The sequence below is a fragment of the Danio aesculapii genome, chromosome 9 (assembly GCF_903798145.1).
Source record: "Danio aesculapii chromosome 9, fDanAes4.1, whole genome shotgun sequence".
NCBI classification, from domain to species: Eukaryota; Metazoa; Chordata; class Actinopteri; order Cypriniformes; family Danionidae; genus Danio; species Danio aesculapii.
Genome location: NC_079443.1, coordinates 51848667 through 51872794, shown reverse-complemented (window position 1 = coordinate 51872794; position 24128 = coordinate 51848667). Strand labels below are relative to the sequence as shown.

At 37.6% G+C, this 24128-nt stretch overlaps 2 protein-coding genes across 2 annotated transcripts in view; one reads left to right on the top strand and one right to left on the bottom strand.

Annotated features, from left to right (window-relative positions):
• The window catches only part of pfkla (phosphofructokinase, liver a), a 58938-nt gene extending 47816 nt beyond the window's left edge, over window positions 1-11122 (top strand). Inside the window, exons 16-22 of the mRNA XM_056465955.1 lie at window positions 576-728; window positions 5994-6158; window positions 6236-6297; window positions 6484-6595; window positions 7274-7373; window positions 8860-8965; window positions 10501-11122. Coding sequence (XP_056321930.1) covers window positions 576-728; window positions 5994-6158; window positions 6236-6297; window positions 6484-6595; window positions 7274-7373; window positions 8860-8965; window positions 10501-10648 — 846 coding nt within the window. The 3' untranslated portion in view covers window positions 10649-11122. The remainder of the gene's footprint in view (window positions 1-575; window positions 729-5993; window positions 6159-6235; window positions 6298-6483; window positions 6596-7273; window positions 7374-8859; window positions 8966-10500) is intronic.
• Window positions 11123-16758: 5636 nt separating this feature from the next.
• LOC130235498 (protein SIX6OS1) lies at window positions 16759-24128 on the bottom strand. The gene is made up of 12 exons (XM_056466087.1): window positions 24080-24128; window positions 23936-23992; window positions 23692-23818; window positions 23034-23123; window positions 22274-22461; window positions 20174-20207; window positions 20012-20096; window positions 19783-19918; window positions 19627-19673; window positions 17330-17517; window positions 17056-17200; window positions 16759-16845 (listed from the first exon to the last, which is right to left on the bottom strand). The coding sequence occupies exons 1-12, from the start codon at window positions 24126-24128 to the stop codon at window positions 16759-16761; spliced, it is 1233 nt and encodes a 410-aa protein (XP_056322062.1).

The window sequence follows — 24128 nt, the reverse complement described above, 5'->3', positions numbered from 1 at the left end:
TTCAGGGTGAAATGGTGAAGTATAAACCGAGTCAGTGGCACCCTCTAGTGGCGGTGTGTGAATCTGTTCCAACATTAAAGTACATAGGACTGCATAAACCTATTCAATATTACTTAGGTCACTTTTAAACTGCTAAACATTGAAACTGATGAAACTAAAATTTAAACTTTAATTGTGTGGCCATAAAATTTTTTATTTATTATTATTTTTAGAAGTATTGTGTCTATTATAATATACAATATATAAATAATATAGAATATATATATAAATATTGTCTTCCTTCTTTTTTGTCCTCGGCTGATCACATGCCTGCATGTGACCGTAACAGTCAAACACATTTATCAAGCAAATGTTTACATTGAAAAATAATAGAAAAGTAGCAGGAGAGGAAAAACAGCCCCCAAGTATGCAGTGGTTACTGTATGTAGAAATGCAGTTTTTACTGTTCCATTCATTTGCGATTCTAAATTTCGGGTTGACACAGGGGCACAGACACCCCTAGAACCCCCACAGTATATGAAACCATGTCTGTGTTGCTCTTTATGATATTTGCATGTATTTTGTGCCATGTTCAGGCGTATGAAGGTGTTCTGGAGCTGGTGGAAGCGAGAGGCCGCTATGATGAACTATGTATTCCCATGTGCATCATCCCTGCTACCATCAGCAACAATGTGCCAGGAACTGAGTTCAGTCTGGGCAGCGATACTGCTGTTAATGCAGCCATGTCTGTAAGTACAGTATACACCTATATATTACTATTAGATCTATTAATAACACCATGTGCGTTTTACTGTACCTAAATGTGAAGTAATGGAAACAACAGCAGAAAAGACTGAGGATCTGTTTTATTTTTTCACTGATTCATTTTTTAGCAAAATAAAGCCTCCCATAATGCATTTTGTAGGACTCAAATGGTCCATTGCATGTTCGAAAATTGACGGAGACCTGAGTTAAAATTAAGAAGTTTTATTTTGAATGCAAGAAGTTAAAGAGATCCAGTTCTGCGCAGGAGAGATGTAATTTCAATTCAGCTCTGGTCTCCTTTGGGCTCTCCTTCATGTTTTATAATGTCTTTCACACACTATCTAATCTCAACTTTATTGCCTTATATGAGGTCATCTTGGCAGTTGGACCATTCAGCAACCAAATGTTCCTCTTTCTGGTATCTTCTCTTGACAGTTGGCCTTGACCGTCGACTAGGCAAATGTTTCAGAGCACGGACACACAGTTCATACATTTCAGAGCTCTCTGCATTGTACATACACCCATGCTCGATAACAGGCAGGTTGCTGAGAGCAGCCCATCAACTCTTCTCTTATGCACATGTGGCATTTAACTCCTCAGAAAAAGAAACCCCTTTATGTCTGTATTTATTAGTAAATGTTAACAAAGCCTAACAATAAAAAATGCTATCCTTCAATTTCAACTGAGATAAGAAGCATCAAAACAGAAGAAGAAGTCCACAGGGAAATTAGTTCAACAAAATATCTGATCAACTGTTAAAGGTGCAGTGGGTGATGGTCTTCAGAGACATGTGTTGTTGTGCTGGTTGAAACAGCACATTCCAATAGGAATGATTAAAGTAAATGATCTAAATGTATTTATGTGTGTTTTTATATTCTAGGTAAGGCATAAGACTAAGAAATATTCATCCAAACTGTCTGTCAGCAAATGTACAACTGCGCACCTCCGTTAAACGCAGATCTGCCATTTGCGCGTTGTAACACGGGAGGTGACAGAGACAACGTTAGGATCCACGTGCAGGTTTATTCGGTAGTCAGGCAAGCAAAGCTCAACACAGGTGCAGACAGATGAATAAAGGCAAATCCAGAATCGTAGTCACTATAACAGGCGAGAGGTCGGAAGGCAGGCAGTGAACAGGGACAAACAGACAAACTTGGCAAAAGTCAAAACACGGAGAAACAAGACTCAGGAAACCGCGTTGAATTGTCACTTTACAGGTAAACAAGACTCGGCCATGTGAATGACTGTGTGTGCTGCTTAAATAGTGTGGAAATCAGTCCAGAAGCAGCATCAGCTGTGGGAGTCCAATCAGTGGAGACTTGGAGCAGGTGTGTGTGTGTGTGTGTAGCATGACTGAATATGTAGTTCATAAGATGTAGTCCATGTGAATGTGAGTGCTTACCAGCGACCACTGGTGGTTAGAGATCGCTGGTAATCATGACACGCGTTCACACATGTGCAGTGCGCGTTCATGTCTCGAGACGAGAGAGAGAGAGCGGTAAAATCAAATGCTGAATCAGAACTTCTTAAAATCCTGAATCAATATTGGAGTTGGGTTTGCACGCTGGAGGAAGGACGACACCATGGCTGAAGTATTTCTGTTAGACAGGTCATGTTCTGTTTTAAAACTCTGTTAGTCACTCAAAGCTGATGTAGATCAGAATCAGTTTTATTGCCAAGTGTGCTTCACACACACAAGGAATTTATTTTGGCTACAGAAGCTTCCAGTGTACATAAAGTGACAAGTGACAACACAAAATAAATATGAAAAATAAAATAGATGATAAGCATTAAACAGATGCAGTTGGTAAATTAATCTGGATGTTGAATTGTATGTACAGATTTGTTATTAATATACAGGTTATAAGGTGCTGTGTACAAATACGAATGGAGAAGGTATTGTATTGTATATTGATATAAGGTGCTGTGTACAAGTGCGTATGAGAAAGTATTGCACATATTTATTGCACAGTAGGGGAATATTTAACTGTTCATAAGGTAGACAGCCTGATTGTGTTGTTATGAATGGGTTATATGCACAGAAGTGTTGTTCAGCCACTGAAATCTCCTGTTGAAAGATTGATGTGACTATTTTCAGTTTCATAAAGACCTTTTACAGCATCCATAATGTCGATTTATATTTAGTTTAACAACAAGACATCAGTAAACAGCGCTATTCCACCTAGCCTGCTTTACTGAGCTGAAGGTGCTTTTATATTCACATTGGGTCATTTCTGAACAGTGACAGTCTGTGACAGTCAGGTGTTTGGATAACTCTGCATTCAGATGTTAATGTCCAAACATGTCTTTATATAAGTTCAGTATTGTTCCAGTTGACAAGATATTAATTAACAGTAGTGCTGTACGATTCTGGCAATAATGTGAATTACGATTTTTATATATTTTTTTGCTTAAAATCAAGATCTCGATTCTTTCTCAGGATTCTGTAGATGTAAAATAAAGGTTAATATGATTACCTATTATTATTGTTAATTCTCAAACATATGGTGAAACAATAATAATAATAATATTAGGCCTGTGTGTAGGTCTACTGTTGCTTAATATGCTAAATTTTGTATAGTCATTATGGTGGACTTGAACAGACTTTCAACATGTCCTGTTTGTTAAATCACAGTAAAATGATGACATCAGAATATGAATATAACTATTCATAATTATAAAGTTGATTTATCATGTTTAAGACATGTGCTTGTCATCTGTTATTGACAACATGATTAGACATTTTGTTTTCACTGGTAAAATCAGATTTTTGTTATTCTCAGACTCTTTTTGCATTATATTCAACATTATATATAGGCTAGGGTTGTTATACTGACACAGTAAACATTATTTTCATGCACAACACTGTGTGTTCGCTATAAAAGAAAAAACTGATCAAATGTTTGTCGTAATCATAACTGTAAAATGCGATATGATCATTTATGTGCACGCAGGCTTCACTTTCACATCCGGGTGCGGCTCATGGCTGCCGTCACTGTGAGAAAAAACGCATACATGCAAATCAAACCTCCCGCACGGCCCTCAAACGATCGCTCTGTGCAACAAACTAAACGTTATTTACAACTTCATTACCTGTTATTCACAGCCTATGCAGCTTCTGTTCACTAAACACGGGTATGTGCGCGTTCTCTGCAATGTTGCCAGATTGGGCGGTTTTGAATTTATTTTTGCGGGTAAAAAAAATGACAGGCGGGTAGTGTAAAATTGGGCAGTTTTGTAACGGCATGCCAGCCAGTCCCGGTCTTCACTTATAAACCTGTTATGATCCCTCAAAGAGGTGCCATAGCCACTGTAAACAGTCAGCTACATCTGGCAACACTGATTCTCGAACGTCAACAAACAGCTGGCGGTCATGTCACATGTGATTTCGCTGCTGCGAATACATCATTACATTTAGACAGAAATGACATTTCTGGGTAAATTATACCTTATAAATAATGTATGTGACACTTTTAACACCATTTGAAGGTGTTCATGTTGCTGTGAAGACTTGTGCGACTGCCTTGCTTCTCTCCTGACCTTGTAAGTATAATTGGCTGAATCGTAGAAAAAGCCGAATTAAGATCGTGTGTAGAGTCGAATCGAGATCATGATCTTTTTTCGATTAATCGTGCAGCCCTAATTAACAGTCATACAAACATCTTTACAGAAGCCTCTCTACTTGATGGTTGGTCTTGTGCGTCCATCATGTTTGTAGTTGATTTATACTTTTCACCCACGTTTGTAGTTAAATCGAATCAAATTCACGTCCAACGCGCAATGTACTGTGGGAAATATCAGCCGTTAGAGTATGGAGTAGAGTATTTTTACCGGAAATAGTAAACCATCCAGGAGCCTTTGGCATACTCTTTTCAACATACTACGATTTGGGACACACTAATTCTATTTTCAAATGCTATTTGGGACGGATAGTATGCAAATAGGAACGCAGGACAGATATTAGGCTAACCAGTTAGCATTGTGGCAGATCACCTACTGCACCTTTAAAGACAAATTTATTATGAGCTCTGAGGTTAAGTTAGGGATAAAGAACATCCAACAACTGACCAATCAGAATTGAGTATTCCAGACAGTCGTCTAATAATCAGTTCTACATGCTTTTGCTGAATCCATCAGTTTGCATGAATCAACTTATTTTTAAAACACCTGTGTTTAGTAGATTCACGCAGATGAACCACATTTCTCATTCATTCATTTTCTTGTCAGCTTAGTCCCTTTATTAATCAGGGGTCGCCACAGCGGAATGAACCGCCAACTTATCCAGCACATGTTTTACGCAGCGGATGCCCTCCCAGCTGCACCCCATCTCTGGGAAACACCCACACACACTCATTCACACACACACACTACAGACAATTTAGCCTATCCAATTCACCTGTACCGCATGTGTTTAGACTGTGGGGGAAACCGGAGCACCCGGAGGAAACCCACGCGAATGCGGGGAGAACATGCAAACTCAGAGACATTAACTGAGCCAGCCAATGCTTGAGCCAGCGACCTTCTTGCTGTGAGGCGACAGCACTACCTACTGTGTCACCACATTTCTCATTACACCTAAATGTTTGTATGTATGTGCAGATTAACGGGCGATGAACTAGAAATATATTGGCTTAATCAGTTTTATTGTCAGTGCTCCAGTCTTACATCTGTCTTTTTGTCTTTTCTCCTTGTAGCCGGTTGGTTTGGTTAATAACTTGAAACACATTAACAAATTTAATTTAATTGGGCGACACGGTGGCACAGTGGGTAGCGCTGTTGTCTCACAGCAAGAAGGTCACTGGTTCGAGTCCCAGCTGGGCCAGTTTGCATTTCTGTGTAGAGTTTGCATGTTCTCCCAGTGTTGGCATGGGTTCCTCCGGGTGCTCCGGTTTCCCCCACAGTCCAAACACAGGAACTATTAGTGTGTGTGTATGGGTGTTTCCCAGTACTTGGTTAAGCTGTGTAAACTTATGCTGGAATAGTTGGCGGTTCATTCCGCTGTGGCGGCCCCTGCTGAATAAAGGGACTAAGTTGAAGGAAAATGAATGATTAATTAATAAAATAATTCCTAAAAGCATTTGATTAAGATCAAATATAAGTGCTTTTTAAAGTAATCCAATACAGTGTGCGTCAGTGAACACACACCTGCCAAATATTATTTTCACATCAGCTATAAGTAAATCATGATTGAGAGCCATAAATATTGTTTGTGCAGTTATTGGCCTGACGTTTGTGTGTTTTCCTTCCAGAGCTGTGATAAGATCAAGCAGTCGGCCTCGGGAACCAAGAGGAGAGTGTTTGTAGTGGAGACTATGGGTGGATATTGTGGTTATCTGGCAACCACCACTAGCATCGCTGTCGGTGCAGATGCTGCGTACATATTTGAAGATCCTTTCAACATCCATGACCTCACGGTAGGACTGAACACATGCTTATTACTGTGTTATTTCACTGTTTTTACATGTGTATGAATAACATTGTCTTCTTTTAGACCAATGTGGTGCATTTGACAGAGAAAATGAAGAAGGACATTCAGAGAGGTCTAGTGCTGAGGTGATTCTGTTTTTCATGATAAGACTAAACATTCAGTCAGATCATTTGGGCCTTATGCAGCTTTATTCTGAGAAAACAACCGCCTGGATCTACTTTATCCCGCTTATTATGAGCCTGTTTATACCTGGTCGCTGATTGTGATACTAGTTTTTACTCTCTTGTGACTGACCGTGTGTGTGTTTTCAGGAATGAGAAGTGCCATGAGCACTATACCACTGATTTCATCCATAAGCTTTACTCCGCCGAGGGGAAAGGTGTGTTCGACTGCAGAGTTAATATCCTGGGACATCTGCAGCAGGTACATTGACAACATTTCTGCGTATAAAATGAAGCATCCTAAGTGAGATTTGAGAGGAGTTACGGATGATTATTGAGCAGCACTAAAAGACTAAAACAGGCCTTGAGACAAAGCGCATTACTGTGAGATGAAGCCTATTCATATACAGTTAGAATGAGCCTAAATCAAGAAATATCTGTAGTGTTTTTAATATCTATTACATATGATATACAGTAGATCAGTCAAGCAAGAGTGATGTTTTCCTGAATATCAGTAACTGTTTTTATTGAATTACTGATAGAATTACTATTATTTCAACAAACTAAGTCTACAGAAAGACATCTAGACACATCATTTCTTGTTTGTTTGTGTTTAGACAGTCAGTGCTGAACATTTGAGCTTCTCGGAGCACTGGTTCCTTCCTGAATGAATCTTTTGAACAACTCATCTGAGTCTGTAGCTAAAGAGTCATTTGTTTTGTTTCTAAATGAACAGCAGTTTTGAACTAGTCGCTTGAATGAATGATTCAATGACTCCATCGTTAAACAGAGACTTGCGCCATCTACTGGAGTTATACAATCATATTTATTTCCCAACGACAGGCCTGAATCAGCCAATGCACCAGTGAAATCAAATTCAGCGATTAAAGCAGGTGTAAAAAGTCAGATCAGCAGCTCTGTGTTGTTCATATGTTATTAGGGTGGAGTTCCTACTCCCTTTGACAGAAACTACGGCACTAAACTGGGAGTTCGGGCTGTTCAGTGGCTGACGGAGAAGATGAACGACAGCTTCAGACAAGGTGAGACCTTTACAAGCTTAATGCCTCATTCACACTAGCAGTTACTTTGTAGCTGCCTGTCGCTGTGGGTGGCAACCTGCTGCAACGCAGGTCTGTGTAGGTTTACAACATGGAGAATACTACCGACCTCTGCAGGAGCTGAGAGAGGATCATGTGAGCTCTACTGGTGCTCCTATTGGCTGTTGCTCTTCATTTGCATAAAGTTGAAGGATTCTCAACTTTGTCGTGTCACTCGACATGCCCACCTGGTCATCAACGGTTGCTGTCGCTCGCATAGACAAAGGTCGTCGGAAATATCTCACTCTCTGTTGAAATGAATGGTCGCTTGCCGTTCGTAGAGTGAATGAGGCTTAAAACTCAACAGAAATAGAATAAACAGCTTATATTAATCAATACCTTCTAAATTAAGTCACTTTATTTTAATGTTCAATTCACGCTATTAACAAACCATTAACTAAGACTTGAAGCTCAATAAACTAATAATGAGCGGCTTATTAACAGTTAGTAAGGTAGTAGTTGGGTTTAGGTATTGGGTAAGATTAGGGATGCAGAATAAGAACATACTATATAAGTGCTAATAAACATTTGATATCATAATAATAGGCAGGTAATAAGCCAGTAGTAAATGGTGTGAATTGTTACTTAAACTAAAGTGTTACCAAATTATCATACGATTTTTGATTATGGATGCACTAGGCCAAAAAAAACTACATTGCAATCGTAATAATAATTTATTATTGTATTAAATTAATTCATTATAATAAAAAGTAATTTTGTAAGACTTTTTTACATGTAACTCAATAACTTAAATTATACTGATATTTAAAAACACAGGCCAATAAAATAGCAACATTATATTGACAGTGAATGAGCCGAGAGGCATCATTTTACCAGTGTTGCCATGACAGCACAGTACCACTATTACAAGCAGCAGAAACGAGAATACTACATTGAAATGCGCTGTTGTTGCGTTACTGTCCGTTCACACCAAAGGTGGCGAGAGCGTTTTTATTTATTTCCCTGTAAGAAAACATTGTAAATAACTGAAAATCTGGCAACCGCAATATTCAAACCCTTGGGAACAACTGTGGTCAGAACCAAAGTTCACAGAACTGTGTTCTCTGGACTCTTCTTAAGCTGTGGACTTCTACATTCCGATTGGTTGCCACATCATAGCTCATTACCATAAAGTTGACTTAATTTCAACTCTTCTCGACACCTACACCGTCGTAGACATGCCGCGCCACTTATTACCACCGGCTTGTATTGAAAATGAATAACTTCCGGCTACTTTTACGCTGTCGCCACCTTCAATGTGAACGTACAGTTACTTGAGCAAACTTTTCCGGCTGATAATTTTCCTCTAGTATTGATGCTGGTTTTTCACAAATAAAAATCTTTCAGATGGAGATGTTGTTTTCCTTTAGTCACATGGTGGAATTAATTTCTGTGTGTGTGTGTGTGTGTGTGTGTGTGTGTGTGTCAGGTCGTGTGTTTACGAACACTCCAGACACAGCCTGTGTGGTGGGCCTGTACAAGAAGGCTATGACCTTCAGTCCTGTCACTGAGCTGAAGGAACAGACTGACTTTGAGTGAGTGACCCTTACAGTTACACACACACACACAACACATGATTATTGTTCACATAAATATATTTCATGCATGTCAAGTTATTTAGTAAAATGCTATTCAGTAGCCTCTTGTCCCATAATGCTGACAATAAATTAAGAACATATAATGTAGTTTTTAATTTGTTTTCCATAGGCATACTGCTTCACATTGTTATTATTAAGGTTCATTTTATGTTATGTTGGTTTTATTTATATAATTGATTGATTTAAATTTTCTGTACAGATGAATAAACTTGGTATTATTTTAGTATAATATATAAATTATTAATTTTTTAAACATCTTAGTTTTTTTCTATTTATTATTTGTTTTTGTGTATGTGTATACACTACCTGACAGAAGTTGTGTCGTTGATCCCAGTTGTAAGAGCAACGAATAATAACTTGAATTCTAGTTGATGATTTGGTAAAGTGGCAGAAGGTGGATTTTTCCCATGAATCATCTGTTGAACTGCATCCCAATCATCACAAATACTGCAGAAGACCTACTGGAACCTGCATGAAGCCAAGATTCTCATAGAAATCAGTCAAGTTTGGTGAAGGAGAAATCATGGTTTGGGGTTGCATTCAGTATAGGGGCGTGTGAGAGATCTGCAGAGTGGATGATCAACATCAACAGCCTGAGATATCAAGACATTTGTGCTGCCCATTACATTACAAACCACAGGAGAGGGCAAATTCTTCAGCAGGATAGGGCTCCTTCTCATACTTCAGCCTCCACATCAAAGCTCCTGAAAGCAAAGAAGGTCAATGTGCTCCAGCATTGGCTAGCCCAGTCACCAGATATGGACATTATTGAGCATGTCTGGGGTAAGATAGAGGAGGCATTGAAGATGAACACAAAGAATCTTGATGAACTCTGGGAGTCCTGCAAGAACGCTTTCTTTGCCATTCCAGATGACTTTATTAATCAGTGATTTGAGTCATTGCAGAGATGTATGGATGCAGTCCTCCAAGCTCATGATGGAGTCAGACACAATATTCATTCTGTTTCCACTGCAGCATGACCACATATTCTATACTATATCCTGTCTTGGCTTTTAGATTATAAGTAGACTGTTAGGTTGGGGTTAGTGTAAGTTGACATGTACTTGCAAAGTTTCTTATAGTCAGGTTAATATCTGTTGAATGTCTGTATCAACAGATATTAACAGACAGTCTACTAATACTCAAATGGACCATCAAAATAAAGTCTTACCCTTTTTTTATAGTGCTTTTTCAGTTCTCCAGGCAATGATGTGTGTTAGGTCCTTCATGATGCATGATTAAAATAAACTGTTATTCTACAGGTAAATTCTTCATGAACTAGTTGATTTAAAGAGAATTAGACAATTTTATAAAGATTTAGATTTTTTAATGCATGAATAAATCATTCCTCTACATGTATGTTATTGTTAGCTGCATGTTTGGACAGTTATTTGTAAGTAAATGTGTATATAATGTTTGAGTATTAAAAAGTAAAGTCCTACTAATAATAAGCCGTCACTCTGGTCTTACAGACACCGGATGCCCAAGACGCAGTGGTGGCTGAATCTGCGGCTGATGCTGAAGATGTTGGCGAAGTACCAGACATCCTTCAATGAGTACGTGACGGGAGAGATTGAACATGTGACCCGGCGCTCGCTCAGCATCGACACTGGCTTCTAAAACACACACCGCTACTGCCATCCAGAAACTAACACACACCACTGCCACTTCAGCGTTAAACGGGTAAACACCTCATCCTTTAGTGAGTAAAGGAGGGTGAACTCCAGCTCTGTGCCTATAACTGATCATATCCTCTGCATTTGCACCATGTTTACACTGGTTTACGTCACTCCTGTTATTATCTAGATAGCTATAAACAATGCTCATATCCTTATATTACTTGGTTAGCATTTACAATTGAGGATTGATTTCTGTCAATTTAATGTGTTGTGTTTTTTGATAAAGCCAGCACATGATGGTTCTGGTTTTTTAGCAACAATCTCATTATTTTAATAAGCAGCTGTAGCAATGCCAGCGTTATAAACCACACTTTAAAATAAGATCTCATTTATAAACACGAGTAAATGAATTTATTGTGTTCAGATGCCATCATTTAACCAAATCAATATACTGACAGACTTTGGCAGAACCACTGAAGTGACCTGCCAAATGCTGTTTGTGCATTAAGGATTTTATTATATATATTTGTTTCAATCATAGTTATTCTTATTAATTATCCACCTTCAGTGCATTTGTGTTAATGCACATCTTATTGTTTAATTCTAGCATTTTTAATGGAATATTATAATTAAACTGTCCATAAAAGCATGTGGATGGAAACACAGTAGGTAGGACTTGCAACAACTTTAATCATAAGGTAAACACAAAACAAAAGTTTCCATCTGGAGCTCCTTCACGGGACTCCACACTCTCATCACTGCCCACACTCATCACCGATACCAAGCCGCCCAATCACAGAGCTCGCTGTGACGTGTAGTTACATGAGAGGTGCACATCGGCATCAGCCACGGTGAGGGCTATGCAACCGCATGAATGCTGAGTCGGAGCATACATGTGCGCTTGATGCAGAAGTATAAATCAGCCTCAAGACTGAAGGCCTTTATTCTGCAATAACAATCGGCGGGATCTACATTATGCTGATTATAACGTAGCTACTTGATTTAAAACAAAGAAACTAGTGATCATGTATTAGTTACTTTAATTAAACATAAAGCTTGACTGAATGCTGATTACACTAACCTACTTAACCCTTTAAGGTGCACTCCTTGAAACATTTTTTGGCCCTTGCTTGCATTGAATAATATACTGACACATCTCTGATAAATAGTAATAAGCAATTAAAATAATCATAGCCTATGGATTAAAAGTCGACCAGGTGGTCATGATGCTTGTTAAAGGGTTAAACTACTTAATATTAAGTAGCTAGATGACATTAAACATTCAAAAAAACAGCGGTGTAATATATATATATATATATATACATGACTATATTTGGTCAAGATTATTCATAGCACCGGGAAAACCCTCTGTTATTAGTTTCAGATGTTATTATCTGTAAAATAACATACCTCAGAATGTCATGCTGTGTAATAACTAATGTTAACAAATGAAACTTTATTGTAAAATATCACCAGCGTTATTTTGCTGTGCCAAAACAATCATGCAAACTCCTCTATTTTTCATAGTGCAATGCAACACCAGTCACTTCCAGTGCAGACACTGTTCTTCTTTATCATAATTATAAACTGCTGCTATTAGTGGAAAACTCAACATCTTTATATCATAGCAAATATTTATTCCAGCAGCTGGAATGGCTTGATGTGATGAAGTGCATCACAAACAGGTTAAAGGCGAGACTTTGACTGATAAATGTGTGTATTTGTGATTGTGAGCTTGAGTTATGTTTAATGTTGTGCCTATGCAATCTGTGATAATTGTGAAGCAATAGATGATTCTAGTGCAGCATGTTTTACATCTCCAGTATTTAACACTCTGGAAAATATCACTATTGAACTATAGTGAATATCAACGTGACAGTCTAATCTAAAGAAAGCTGACGCATTAATGTAAATAAGGCTTATTGTGGAATTAATTTTTTATCTTTTGCATTGTGACATTTTTATAACCCACTAAAGGGACGGTTACACTAAGAGACTATAAATATAGCCAGTGTTTCCTCTAGGATTTGTTCCAGCTGTGGCGGAAGACTCTGTTAGGCCTTTTAAACAAATCTGCCAACTTTCTGTGGCGTTATTTCAATAACAAATGTGAGCGCAGTATTAGAAGTCGAGAGCGCATTCATGTAATACGAGCATGCTAATCTCTTTACTTGCACGCCGATTTCCTCTGTTCGTGCACTAAAAATCTTGCGCACCCTCAAATAAACGCTGCTGAAGTGCGATTTAGTGTATTTATGTCACAAGTATGTCTCCAACATTCATTAGATTTGCTAGGAATATTTATGAATGTCTCCAACAGACCTACAGAGCGGCATTAATGTATCCTGAAGTGAAATGGAAACTGCGTTCATCTTAACTGAAAGCTTCGCCGTGTTTGCTAGCGTCATGCATCACGCACCTGTTAGTCACCATGTCACCTTAAAGGGTAAACTAATGACGCACAGCACTACTATGATTACAGAAAAGGTCGCGCTGTTATAATTCACTTACCTTTTAACACGTTTTGGTGAGATTATATAACGCTATTAAAAAAAACACAACTGAATGTTTTGAATTAGAAGTAATGTAGCAGTGGCGGGGTGAATTTTGGTGTGGCGCCCCGCCATGGAAGAATGAATGTAGCGAAAACCATGATAGTGATATCTATACGTTTCCACACCAGCAAACGCTATAATCTGTTTGACTTTTTTAGTTTATGCTTTTTTTTTTTTTTTTTGCATTCTCCCCTTGTAACCAGCAGGTGTCCTCACTGTTCTGCGTTTGAAGCACAGTGAATCCAGCTCGTGTAATTCGTATCTAAACAAACAGTGAATTTAGCGATCACAGTCAGTGTAGTGGAATAAATACCACACTAATTATTTTTCCTCAGCATTTTTAAAGGAGAAAACAAACAAGATGCCAAAACTATACTGGATAGCTGAGGTACTTTTATTTTTATACTTCAGATTTGAAGACTGGCTTGCGTAGCTTTCGTGTAAATTTTGATGATATAACCAGTTGTTTTCAAAATAGTCATTATCTTTAAATAATCTTAATTAAGAGCGCTTAACATTAAGCAAAACTTCTCCACAATGTCGTCTTTAGCTTTAAATTGCGCAAAATCTTTATATTTACAGGATTCTGATTGGCTGTCAGAGTTTTATGGTTTTTAAGCAGGAAATAAATGTTCTGAAAGTGATTCCAATGATGTTTCTCTACATCTTTATCGTTATTACTGTGGTCTGAACTCTGCTGTTTTACATTCAGAATGATTTTTTTAAACAATGTCTATATATTTATCTTTATCATTACAGTGCTTGGTGTGAACGGCCCTTTACTGTATATTTGGAAAGGCAGAAATGAGAATTTGTAGTAAAAGTTGTATAACAATCACGAAAAAATGTCATGATGCAAAATTTAAAATCCTAGCTTCATGGTTTTGTGAACAGTTTGCTCTTGATTTTCAGATGAAATATAACCTGTGGCCAGTTGAATAAACTGCTCAGACTAATCCTAGTTAGTCACTAGTTTTTAAGGCGGTTTAAAATATAGACTTGTGCAGCTTTAATCCAAATAGGAAGGTAGATTACTGCAGTTGTTTAAACTAGTCTTAACATGTTTATTCAGCTGACCACATGACTCGTGTGCATATGAGCCTTTTAACGTTGCTTTACTGTCAACAACTCTGAATCTGTTGTTTTGCTGACATCTTAAGAACTCGGTGTTTGTGTCTATAAACGTAAGCCATTAAAATCTACATGTGTAATGAATGTAATCCTGCACCTGAATGTCCTGTCAATTAAAAAAGTATATATAAATATAATACAATATATAATAAAATATATTTAAAGATTATATATGTTTGCTCTGTTGTAAATGGTGGGGAAATGACCAGAAATTGACCTTTGGAAAGTCAGCGTTGTTATATTTGTTTCAGTTACAAAGCAAAACCCAATACATTTTATAAGAGCATACAGGAGATTCAAAATTTCTATTGAGTAAAATGCATATATTTCTACTGCAATCATATATTCATTATATAGTGGTAGTATTCATGTTAGTTTTTGTTTTTAGTTGTACTGTATGTTGAGTGAAACTAATGACCACACTCATGAACTCATCTGAACTAATGTGAAATCTTACATGTAACAGAACATTTCTCCTCACAGCAGACTCTAACAGACATTTGAACACATTTCTAAAGTTTGAGGAAGAGATTAATATAGTTATAATTTTCCAAATCTGAAAAAGAATGGAGAGGAATCAGACGGACCTGCTGTGTCTGGTGCGTTCACGCTCGGCCGAGGACTTTCTGCCCCAAACGAGAAGGAAAACTCCTCTTGACAACTGCCTTCATCAAACAGGAAACCTTGCAGAAAAACGAAGCAAAAAAAACATGTTTGGTAACCCAACTGACTTTTAATGCATTTAAGATGAAATGATTACCCCTCCTCTGAAAGGTTAGTTCTTTCTCAAATGTTTACCAAGTGCTGTTTAATGGAGAGATTTTTTAAAGGGCACATAGTTTACCTCTTTTTTATGATTTAATATTAATATTCTGGTTCTTCTGAGTGTGCCAGTTTAGGTTCAGTTTAAAACACAGTTCAGATTGTTTTATTATAATGTGTTAAAAAGTGTCATGTTGGGGGCGTGTCCACAGCTCGCTGATTTAGGGGTGTGTTGCTTCACATGTAAATTAGTTTTGGCTTCCCGCCAACGTAACAAGGGGGCGGAGCCATGAGCTCACCCGCTCTGCGTTTGCAACAGAGTCTGACAGGCAGACGGAGAAGGAGAGAGAGTATCACCATTCAGTCATACATGTACGACTCGGACACAGACCAAGCAGAGAGTACAAAATCATTTGTGTCTTTGTACAGTTTTACAGCCAACTGTGTGCTAGTTTCAAGTGCCGAGCTTGTACACAGAAACTAATAACCACGCACACTGAATTAACTTTGACTGAGGCACTGGATGCGCCTCTCGAAGCCGCGACACGGCACACCAGACACTCTCTGTGACGCGGCAGAAACATGAAGTGTCCCGAATCGTCGCGCCACGCATTTTTGAATTCTAAACATAGGTCTATCAGGGTACACACAACGGCAGCGGTCTGCAGCGGTCCGCGGCGCCCAGCCGTCGACTTGAGTGTACCCTGATAGAAACCGATGTTTAGAATTCTAAAACGTATGCTAGTTAAGATCACAGGGAGCTTCTGGGATCGCGAGAAATGCAAACGGCTGAAGTATAAGGTAGACTCAATGAGAAGTACACATGTTTGCAAACCTACCTAAAGATACAACCAATAATTCTGATTAGAGCGATAATGTGGAGAATATTGATCTTGTGTTGAGCCAAATGAGCCTTGCATCTAAAAATAGAGCTAGCGTGTTCCTTTAGTGATATCGCTTCGACTCAAATCAACAAACTGAGGATTTGATGACGCGCCTGTCAATCAATATTGGTGGGCGGGGGGACCGCTCTCCTACGTCAGGTAGTGGTCGATTTGAAAACAGCTCCAATTGGTCCACCGTTTTTTATGTTGTTAAATTGAAAAAAAAAAGCACTGGGTGTGTTTATATCCCCCCAATATGACGGTCTATACACCATACATGCACATATGTCTGTCCAAACAGCTTGAAAAGTAGATTTTTTACCATAGGTGCCCTTTAACAGTTATTTTGCAAGACACTAGTTTACTTAGGCGTTTCTTAATTACTACTTTTTTCCTTGCATTTCTAAGGAAAAACTAGGGCTGGGCATATTTTATTGGAATATTTAATGATAATTTTAGAGTGTACGTTTGCCATTTCTAATGGAGGCATGCCACTTGCACGATGCGCATATTGCAAGCGGCGCGCACGTGAACCACGTGCATTTTTCATTCGCACCTAGTTAAAAAACATCTGAACTTTTCCGAATGCCACAAGCAGAACTACCAAATCTGCTGAGTATGGAAATACACATTTCAGTAACAATATATAGACTGTATGTTTTAAACTGGTGTGGATGTTAAATATAACATGAACCATGCTTCACCTGTAAACTTGGGTGCAGATCCTGGTGACTTCTGCAACCAGAAACACAAAATCTGCTTTTGAAAACATCAAACACTCAGCCATTAAACACAAGCATCATGTTTCTGCAGAAATACAGTACCTTGTCGCTGAAGTAGGAGCTTGTGAAGTTAAATGGAGAGGCCTACAACACACATACACAAATCAAATGCTAGTGAAAAATCATACTCGAGTAAAAGTACTCGCCAAATAATATAGTGCAAATACAATAAAAGTATCTAAAGTACACACTGCTTTTTAAACTAGACTAAGTACTCAATTACAGTCGTTTGACTATGTTTAATTCATTACTTTACACACTGCATGTGTCAGATTTATAGTTTCAGTGATTCACCTCTTCTCCAGCTGATCCCACATCGAAATCACAGCCCAGCTTCGAGAATGCAGGAGTGCCTGGACCAGAGTTCATGGAGAAGACGAATGCTGGAGATTTGCTGTGTGAGATCTCCTGATGTCCAGGTGATGCATTGGGACTGTTGCTGTTCATAGATCATACAGAAATCAATCTCACATTAGTTCATTTAAACTCTTTCTTAATGCATATGCTGATTCACTGATGAAAGCGGCCGTCTGCAGTATATAGTAAACAGTAGATGGTGAGATCATACTTCAAGGAGAACGTTGGTGTGGTTGGTGTGGCTTGTATTCTAGCAGGTGAAGGAGGAGGACAGACGACACCATCACTCGCTGAGTCCTCATGAATATCTGCTGTGCTCGTCTCCAAATGACCATCCTCCTTTTCCTCTGACGTTTCCTCCATGAGCTCCGCAGTACATGAAACATTCATTTTTCCCTCCTGCATTCAGCCAAACAGATAGAAGCGGTGTAAACTTTAAGATTTTCTAAATATTTTTGGAAAAAGTCTCTTATTCTCAATGATCTAGAAGTTTTTTGTTTACATTTACAGGAAATTCAAACAGGAATAGTTATTTCAAATTGTAATAATAATAATAATAATAATATATATATTACATATATATATATATATATATATATATATACAACGGTTCTGTCTGGTTCTTGTATCTGATTGGCTGATAGCCATGCAATATTCTGCCAGTAACAGCACTCGACCAGCCTCTTCACCTTTCACCCTTGTGTATTACTCCGCCCACATACAGCAACAAGCAGAGGACACTCTCAGGGGCATAGCGGACATTTTAAAAGGGGGGGGGCGTCTGTTTGATATATATATATATATATATATATATATATATATATATATATATATATATATATATATATATATATACACACACACCACACACACACACATAGCCTGGACCACGAAACATTTTCAAAAAAGAGATTTGTACATCATTCATTCATTTTCGGCTTAGTCCCTTTAATAAACCGGGGTCGCCACAGCGGAATGAACCGCCAACTTATCCAGCACGTTTTTTACGCAGTGGATGCCCTTTCAGCCACAACCCATCTCTGGGAAACAATCATACACACTCATTTACACACTACGGACAATTTAGCCTACACAATTCACCTGTACCGCATGTCTTTGGACTGTGGGGGAAACCGGAGCACCCGGAGGAAACCCACGCGAACGCAGGGAGAACATGCGAACTCCACACAGAAACGCCAACTGACCCAGCCGAGGCTTGAACCAGCGACCTTCTTGCTGTGAGGCAACGGCGTACCTACTGCGTCGCGCTTTGTACATCATCTAAAATCTAAATAAATACACTTTCTATTGATATTAAGATTGTTTATTGAGATACACTGTTACACTGTTTGTTGGGATGGAAAAATTTTTTTATCTAAAACTAATTGAAAGTCTGCAATCTGAGGGTTAAAACATTGAATTAATTACTAAATAACTAAAAATAAGTTGTTCAAATTAACTTCTTAGCAATACATATTACTAATCAGAAATTGCGGCACAGTGGCTCAGTGGTTAACTATGTAGCCTCACAGCAAGAAGGTCGCTGGTTCGAGCCCCAGCTGGAGCCCCATTTCTGTGGAGTTTGCATGTTCTCCCCATGTTGGCGTAGGTTTCCTCTAGGTGCTCCGGTTTCCTCCACAGTCCAAACAAATGCGCTATAGGGGAATTCAATAAACTAAATTGGCCGTAGTGTATGAGTGTGTGTGAATGTGAGTGTGCATGGGAGTTTCCCAGTACTGGGTTGCGGCTGGAAGGACATCCGCTGCGTAAAACATATGCTGGAATAGTTGGCGGTTCATTCTGCTGTGGCGACATCTGATAAATCAGACTAAGCCAAAGGAAAATAAATTAATAAAATGAATAGCTCTATTTGGAAAGAATTTACATAATTTTACATTAATTATTGATTTTGTAGAGTGCATCTGAATTAAATATAATAAACCAATCAAAAGTATTGATTGAAAACAGTAGATCAAAGACATAAATGAAAATACATCAGATGTTTTTTTCTGGGAGTCTAGCAGTATTCAGGAGTAAGCAAATGTGAAATAAGAGTGTAGTTTTCATTGTGAGAATATATACTTAAATACAATTAATCTTTCTTAAAGTTAAAAACATAATTTTTTGTGCATGAATGGTTTAAACTAATGGTGTCCGAACTCGGTCCCGGAGGGCTGGTGTCTTGCTGAGTTAAGCTACAACTCGCTTCAACACATGCCAGGAAGTTTCAAGTTAGATTAGTTGGTTCAGGTGCGTTTGATTAGGGTTGGAGCTAAACTCTCCAGGACACCGTCCCTCCAGGACCGAGTTTGGACACCCCTGGTTTAAACACATGCCATAAAAACAAACACAATCAACTGTGGATCCTGGTCAACGATAATCTTGATTAGACATTGTAGATGCGCACATTTCGATATCGATGTTGAAATGATATACTGTGCAGCGCCACAAAACTTTTGTACACAAAAGAGACTTCTTTCATAACATTGTAATGTACTTTAACTGTACCAGTTCATTCGCTTCCTCTGATGGCTGATCGCCTTCTTGCATGTCATCTATAAAAAAAAAAAACACTTGATTGTGACTGGCATATCTTATCGGATCATCATTTATTGGGGTTTATTTTGCAACACTCACAGTATATTCATACACTCTGCTGTTTACCTTCTCCAATTTCTCTCTTTGTCCACAAGCCATGGCTAATTGTGTCCATTTTAGATTCACTTTCTGTTGTTTTGTCCTTAATCTCCACAGACTGATCTTCATCCACCATGTGTTCATCTGCACATTCCTCAGGTCTCTAGCAGTAACAGAATTTACAATCATCATCTCTCATTATCATTCTCTCAACAAAAGCAAACAATCTCTGTCTACAGTACGCCAGCAGAAGTACCTGCATTACTGCGTCTTGCTGAAGGTCCATTTCATCACTTTCGTTTTGTAGGCCGTCGGTTTCTTGACACTTTCTGTTTTCATAACTACTTCAGAAATTATGTTAATTATTATGTTAAGAATGAAACTAACAACTGATTAAAAAATACACAAGTTAATGTACCTGTTGGCTTCTTCGGGGACCGGCTCATCCTTACCTATTACAACACAAGAAGAAGATTTGTGCCAAAGGAATAGTTCACTCAAACATTATTTATTATTCTGTGGTTAAATGTAGGGCTGCGCAATTTGGAGGAAAAATTGAATTAAATTGCGATTTTAAATGTGATTTACTACCATTTCATAAAAGAGCTACATGTTTGATGTGGTGGTTTTAACAGAGCCATTAAAAGACCAAGCTTAAACGCAAAAGCTGTTCATTTAAAACCTCTTAAACATTGTTACCATTTATTTAAATGAAGTTGTCATGTCAAGATAAGAAACTAACTAAAGCATATTAAATAAAATAAATTAATTATATATAAAATCTTAAACTTTTAGGAGTCCAAACATAAACAATTTTACATCAGTAAAACACTAATGATAATCTATACAATAAGGTTGAAACAACGACAGCAAACGTTTTGCCGTTTAAAGTGCAAAGAACAGGAATAATTCTAAAGGTAAACAAGAAAACCTTCACATTTAGATTTGTGTTACATTTATCACATTGTTAAGGATAATGTGCTTACGAATGGTCAACGTCAACTGTTAAAAACTATGCTTATTACCGTATTTAAAGTAATCACAGCTTTTGTGATTTTTTTTTTTCTGTCACAAATCATGATTTCGGTTTAGAAACTATTAATTGTGCAGGCCATAGTTGAATTACATTTTCATTTTTAAAGGGATAGTTCACTCACAAATGAAAATTACGGCATCATTTGGATGTTTAGGTTTCAAAGCAAGATTTTTGAAGAATGTAGGAAAAAAACAGCTCCTGACATTCATTCATTTCTTTTCGGCTTAATCCCTTTATTAATATGGGGTCGCCACAGCGGAATGAACTGCCAATTTATCCAGCATATGTTTTACACAGCGGATGCCCTTCCAGCTGCAAACCATCACTGGGAAGCACCATACACTCTAATTTATTCACACACATGCACTACGGACAATTTAGCTTACCTAATTCACCTGTACCGCATGTGTTTGGACTGGGGGGGAAACCGGAGCACCCGGAGGAAACCCACGCCAACATGGGGAGAACATGCAAACTCCACACAGAAACACCAACTGACCCTGCCAAGGCTCGAACCAGCGACCTTCTTGCTGTGAGGTGATCGTGCTACCCAGTGCGCCGCCATGACGCCCTCTACTGACATCCATAGTGAGATTTTTTTGGTTTCTGCTATGGATGTCAATGGTTGCTTTTTTTTACCAACATTCTTCAAAATATCTTTTGTGTTCATACAGTTAAAAATATTCATCTCTCTCAAGTGGACCAAAACGTTCATGAGTTTTTTTTTTCTTGTTGAACAAAAGAAACTATTTTGAAGAAAGCTGGTAGCCATTAACTTTCAAAGTAGGAAAAACCGGTTTCCTGCTCTCTTCATAATATCTGCTTTTGTGCTCAGCGGGTGAAAGAAACTCTGCAAAAGTAGCAAACTCTTTTAACTATTAAATCTTTCTGAGTTTCTTTCTTCTGTTGAACACAAAAGAATCTTGTGAGAATATTTTGAAGAATGATGGCTACTGGGACCCATCGACTTCTATTGTAGGAAAAAAATTGTGACATTAATGGGTGCCATGAATCAGCATTTTTAAAACGATCTGCTTTTGTGTTCAACAGAAGAAACTAAAACAGGTTTTTAAAAAAAACTAAACAATTAAAGGCTGCGTAAATGATGACAGGATTTAAATTTTTAGATGAACTATCCCTTTAAGAGTGCATGTTAAAGGGATAGTTCATCCTAAAATTTAAAATTCTGTCAAAATATTTACTTGTCTCAAACCTTTATAAGTTTGCTTCATCTGTTGAGCACAAAAGAAAATACTTTGAAGAAATCTGTAACCATTGACTTCCATAGTAGGAAAAATAAATACTATAGAAGTCAATGATTAGAGGTTTTCTTCAAAATATAAAGAAAGAAACTTATAAAGCTTTGGGAATAAAGTTTAAAATCACTTGGGTATAAATAAACCGTGAGTATATTTTCATTTTTAGGTGAACTATACCTTTAAATGGTGAAAACACTCTAAGAACGGAGTTTGGATGAATTACCCAACACTGCTGTCAGTTCTGTCTCTTTCTCCATTATTTGTTCTTCGATTGCTCTGATTCTGCTCTCGATTTCCTCGTTCTCTGCTTGAACCTTCAGCAGATTTTGAGCCAGTGGGTTCTGACAGTATCGATCCTTATGCTGCAGAAATACATTCCTGTAGCTCTCCATCCTCTCCTGAAACATTTTCCTTAAACAAAAACAAGCATTTTAAAGGGGTAGTTCACACAAGACTTTTAATTGCCTCACCATTTACTCCTCCTCATCTGATACACTGTAAAAAATGCTGGGTTTCATGCAGTTTCTTCATGTTGTCCCAAAACAAATCGATATAGCTAACTTAATTGTTTATGTTCAATCTACTTAAATTTGCAAAAACAAGTAAGTTGTCCCAAAAAAAAACTCAAGATTTGTGTTGACTCTGCTCAATTTAAATAAGTACTTTGAACAAGTAGCAAAAATCGTTTAACTATTAAATCTTGAAGAGTTGATTGATGAGAATGAGTTTTTCTTCTGTTGAACCAAAAAAAAAAGATATTTTGAAGAATGCTGCTTGCTGGGACCCATCGACTTCCATTGTAGGAAAAAACATATTATTGATGTCAATGGGTGCTATGAATCAGCATTTTTCTAAATTTCTTCTTTCGTGTTCAACAAAAAAAACAAGTGAATTGAACTGAATTTTCATTTTTGGGTGAACTATCCCTTTAAGTTTATTCGAGTACAAGAGTTTCTTCATGCAGACTTAAAAGCTGGACCTACATGTCATGGTTATAGTTGTCCTGTCTCTTCTCCAGCTCCACTTCCAGTGTCTTTTCATACTGAAGCAGCAGATGTTGTGTTCGCTGTAGACTGATATCACAATATTTGTATTTACATTAGGGCTGCACAATATTGACATTTCAATTGTCACAAATAAGAGATGTACAATGTTGAGCCGGGATTATAGTTGACCAAGAACTTATCTGATTTATGGAGTCATTACAAAGTTTAACCATAATAAGAGTTAGGCCTATGACTGTAAGCATTTCAAGCGAGTTTAAAGCATTCAGGCACAAAAAATTATAATCTTTGTAACTTGTAAAATAATTATTATCTTTATGTAAAGGATGAAGACTATACAGTGTTGTTTTACATTTAATTATTCCATTTCTCTACCTGAATACTGACTCTACAGCCATACATCACAGTTTATTTTATTTGTTGCTTTGCTCTATTGTATCTATCCATGATTGTAATGTTTATGATAAAATATAAACCCCTAAAAAATCACTCTAATCATACATTTTTGAACTTGTCACTGTTTTTAGTGAAATTGTAGCCCTTTTCATATAGCAATATATCACCGATTGAGCATTCCTAATTCACATTATGCTCAATTTGACATTAGAAAATAAAAATATATATACTTTTGCCATACTTTTTAGTGTTTTCTTTGATAAACTTCACAGTGGCTTGCTTTTGCTGGATGTCCTCATCAAGTTTGCTGACAGACTTTTGAGTTCGGCTAATATAATCCTTCATCTCCTGAATGTTAGACTCACAAACTAAAACACAACAGAAAAAAAATTATGACAAACTAATGTTTTGGGTTTATACATGTTGAAAATTCCTTAGGGACACTTTATTGTTGATAAAGTGAGGAGATGTGCTTAAAAACTTACTTTGTATTTGTTGTTTAAGGTCATCTTTCCTCTGTGCAAGCTCTCGAGTCTCTATACCTGTTTATATGCAACAGTATACATAATATATATCAAGTTAAAGGTAAAAGTATGCGGAATATGCATGAAGACAATCGATTTAATCACCAAACTGAAGCAACATGTTGTCCAGTTGATTTACAGTCTGCTCCTCCAT

Bases quoted from the DNA above. Each gene is read 5' to 3' on its own strand.
- LOC130235498 (XM_056466087.1), bottom strand. From the start codon at position 24,128: ATGGAGGAGCAGACTGTAAATCAACTGGACAACATGTTGCTTCAGTTT. The intron at 17,201-17,329 runs GTATGATCTCAC...ATCTATGAACAG, and splicing joins ACACCAACGTTCTCCTTGAA to CAACAGTCCCAATGCATCAC. The intron at 16,846-17,055 runs GTGAATCACTGA...TGTGTGTTGTAG, and splicing joins TGGGATCAGCTGGAGAAGAG to GCCTCTCCATTTAACTTCAC.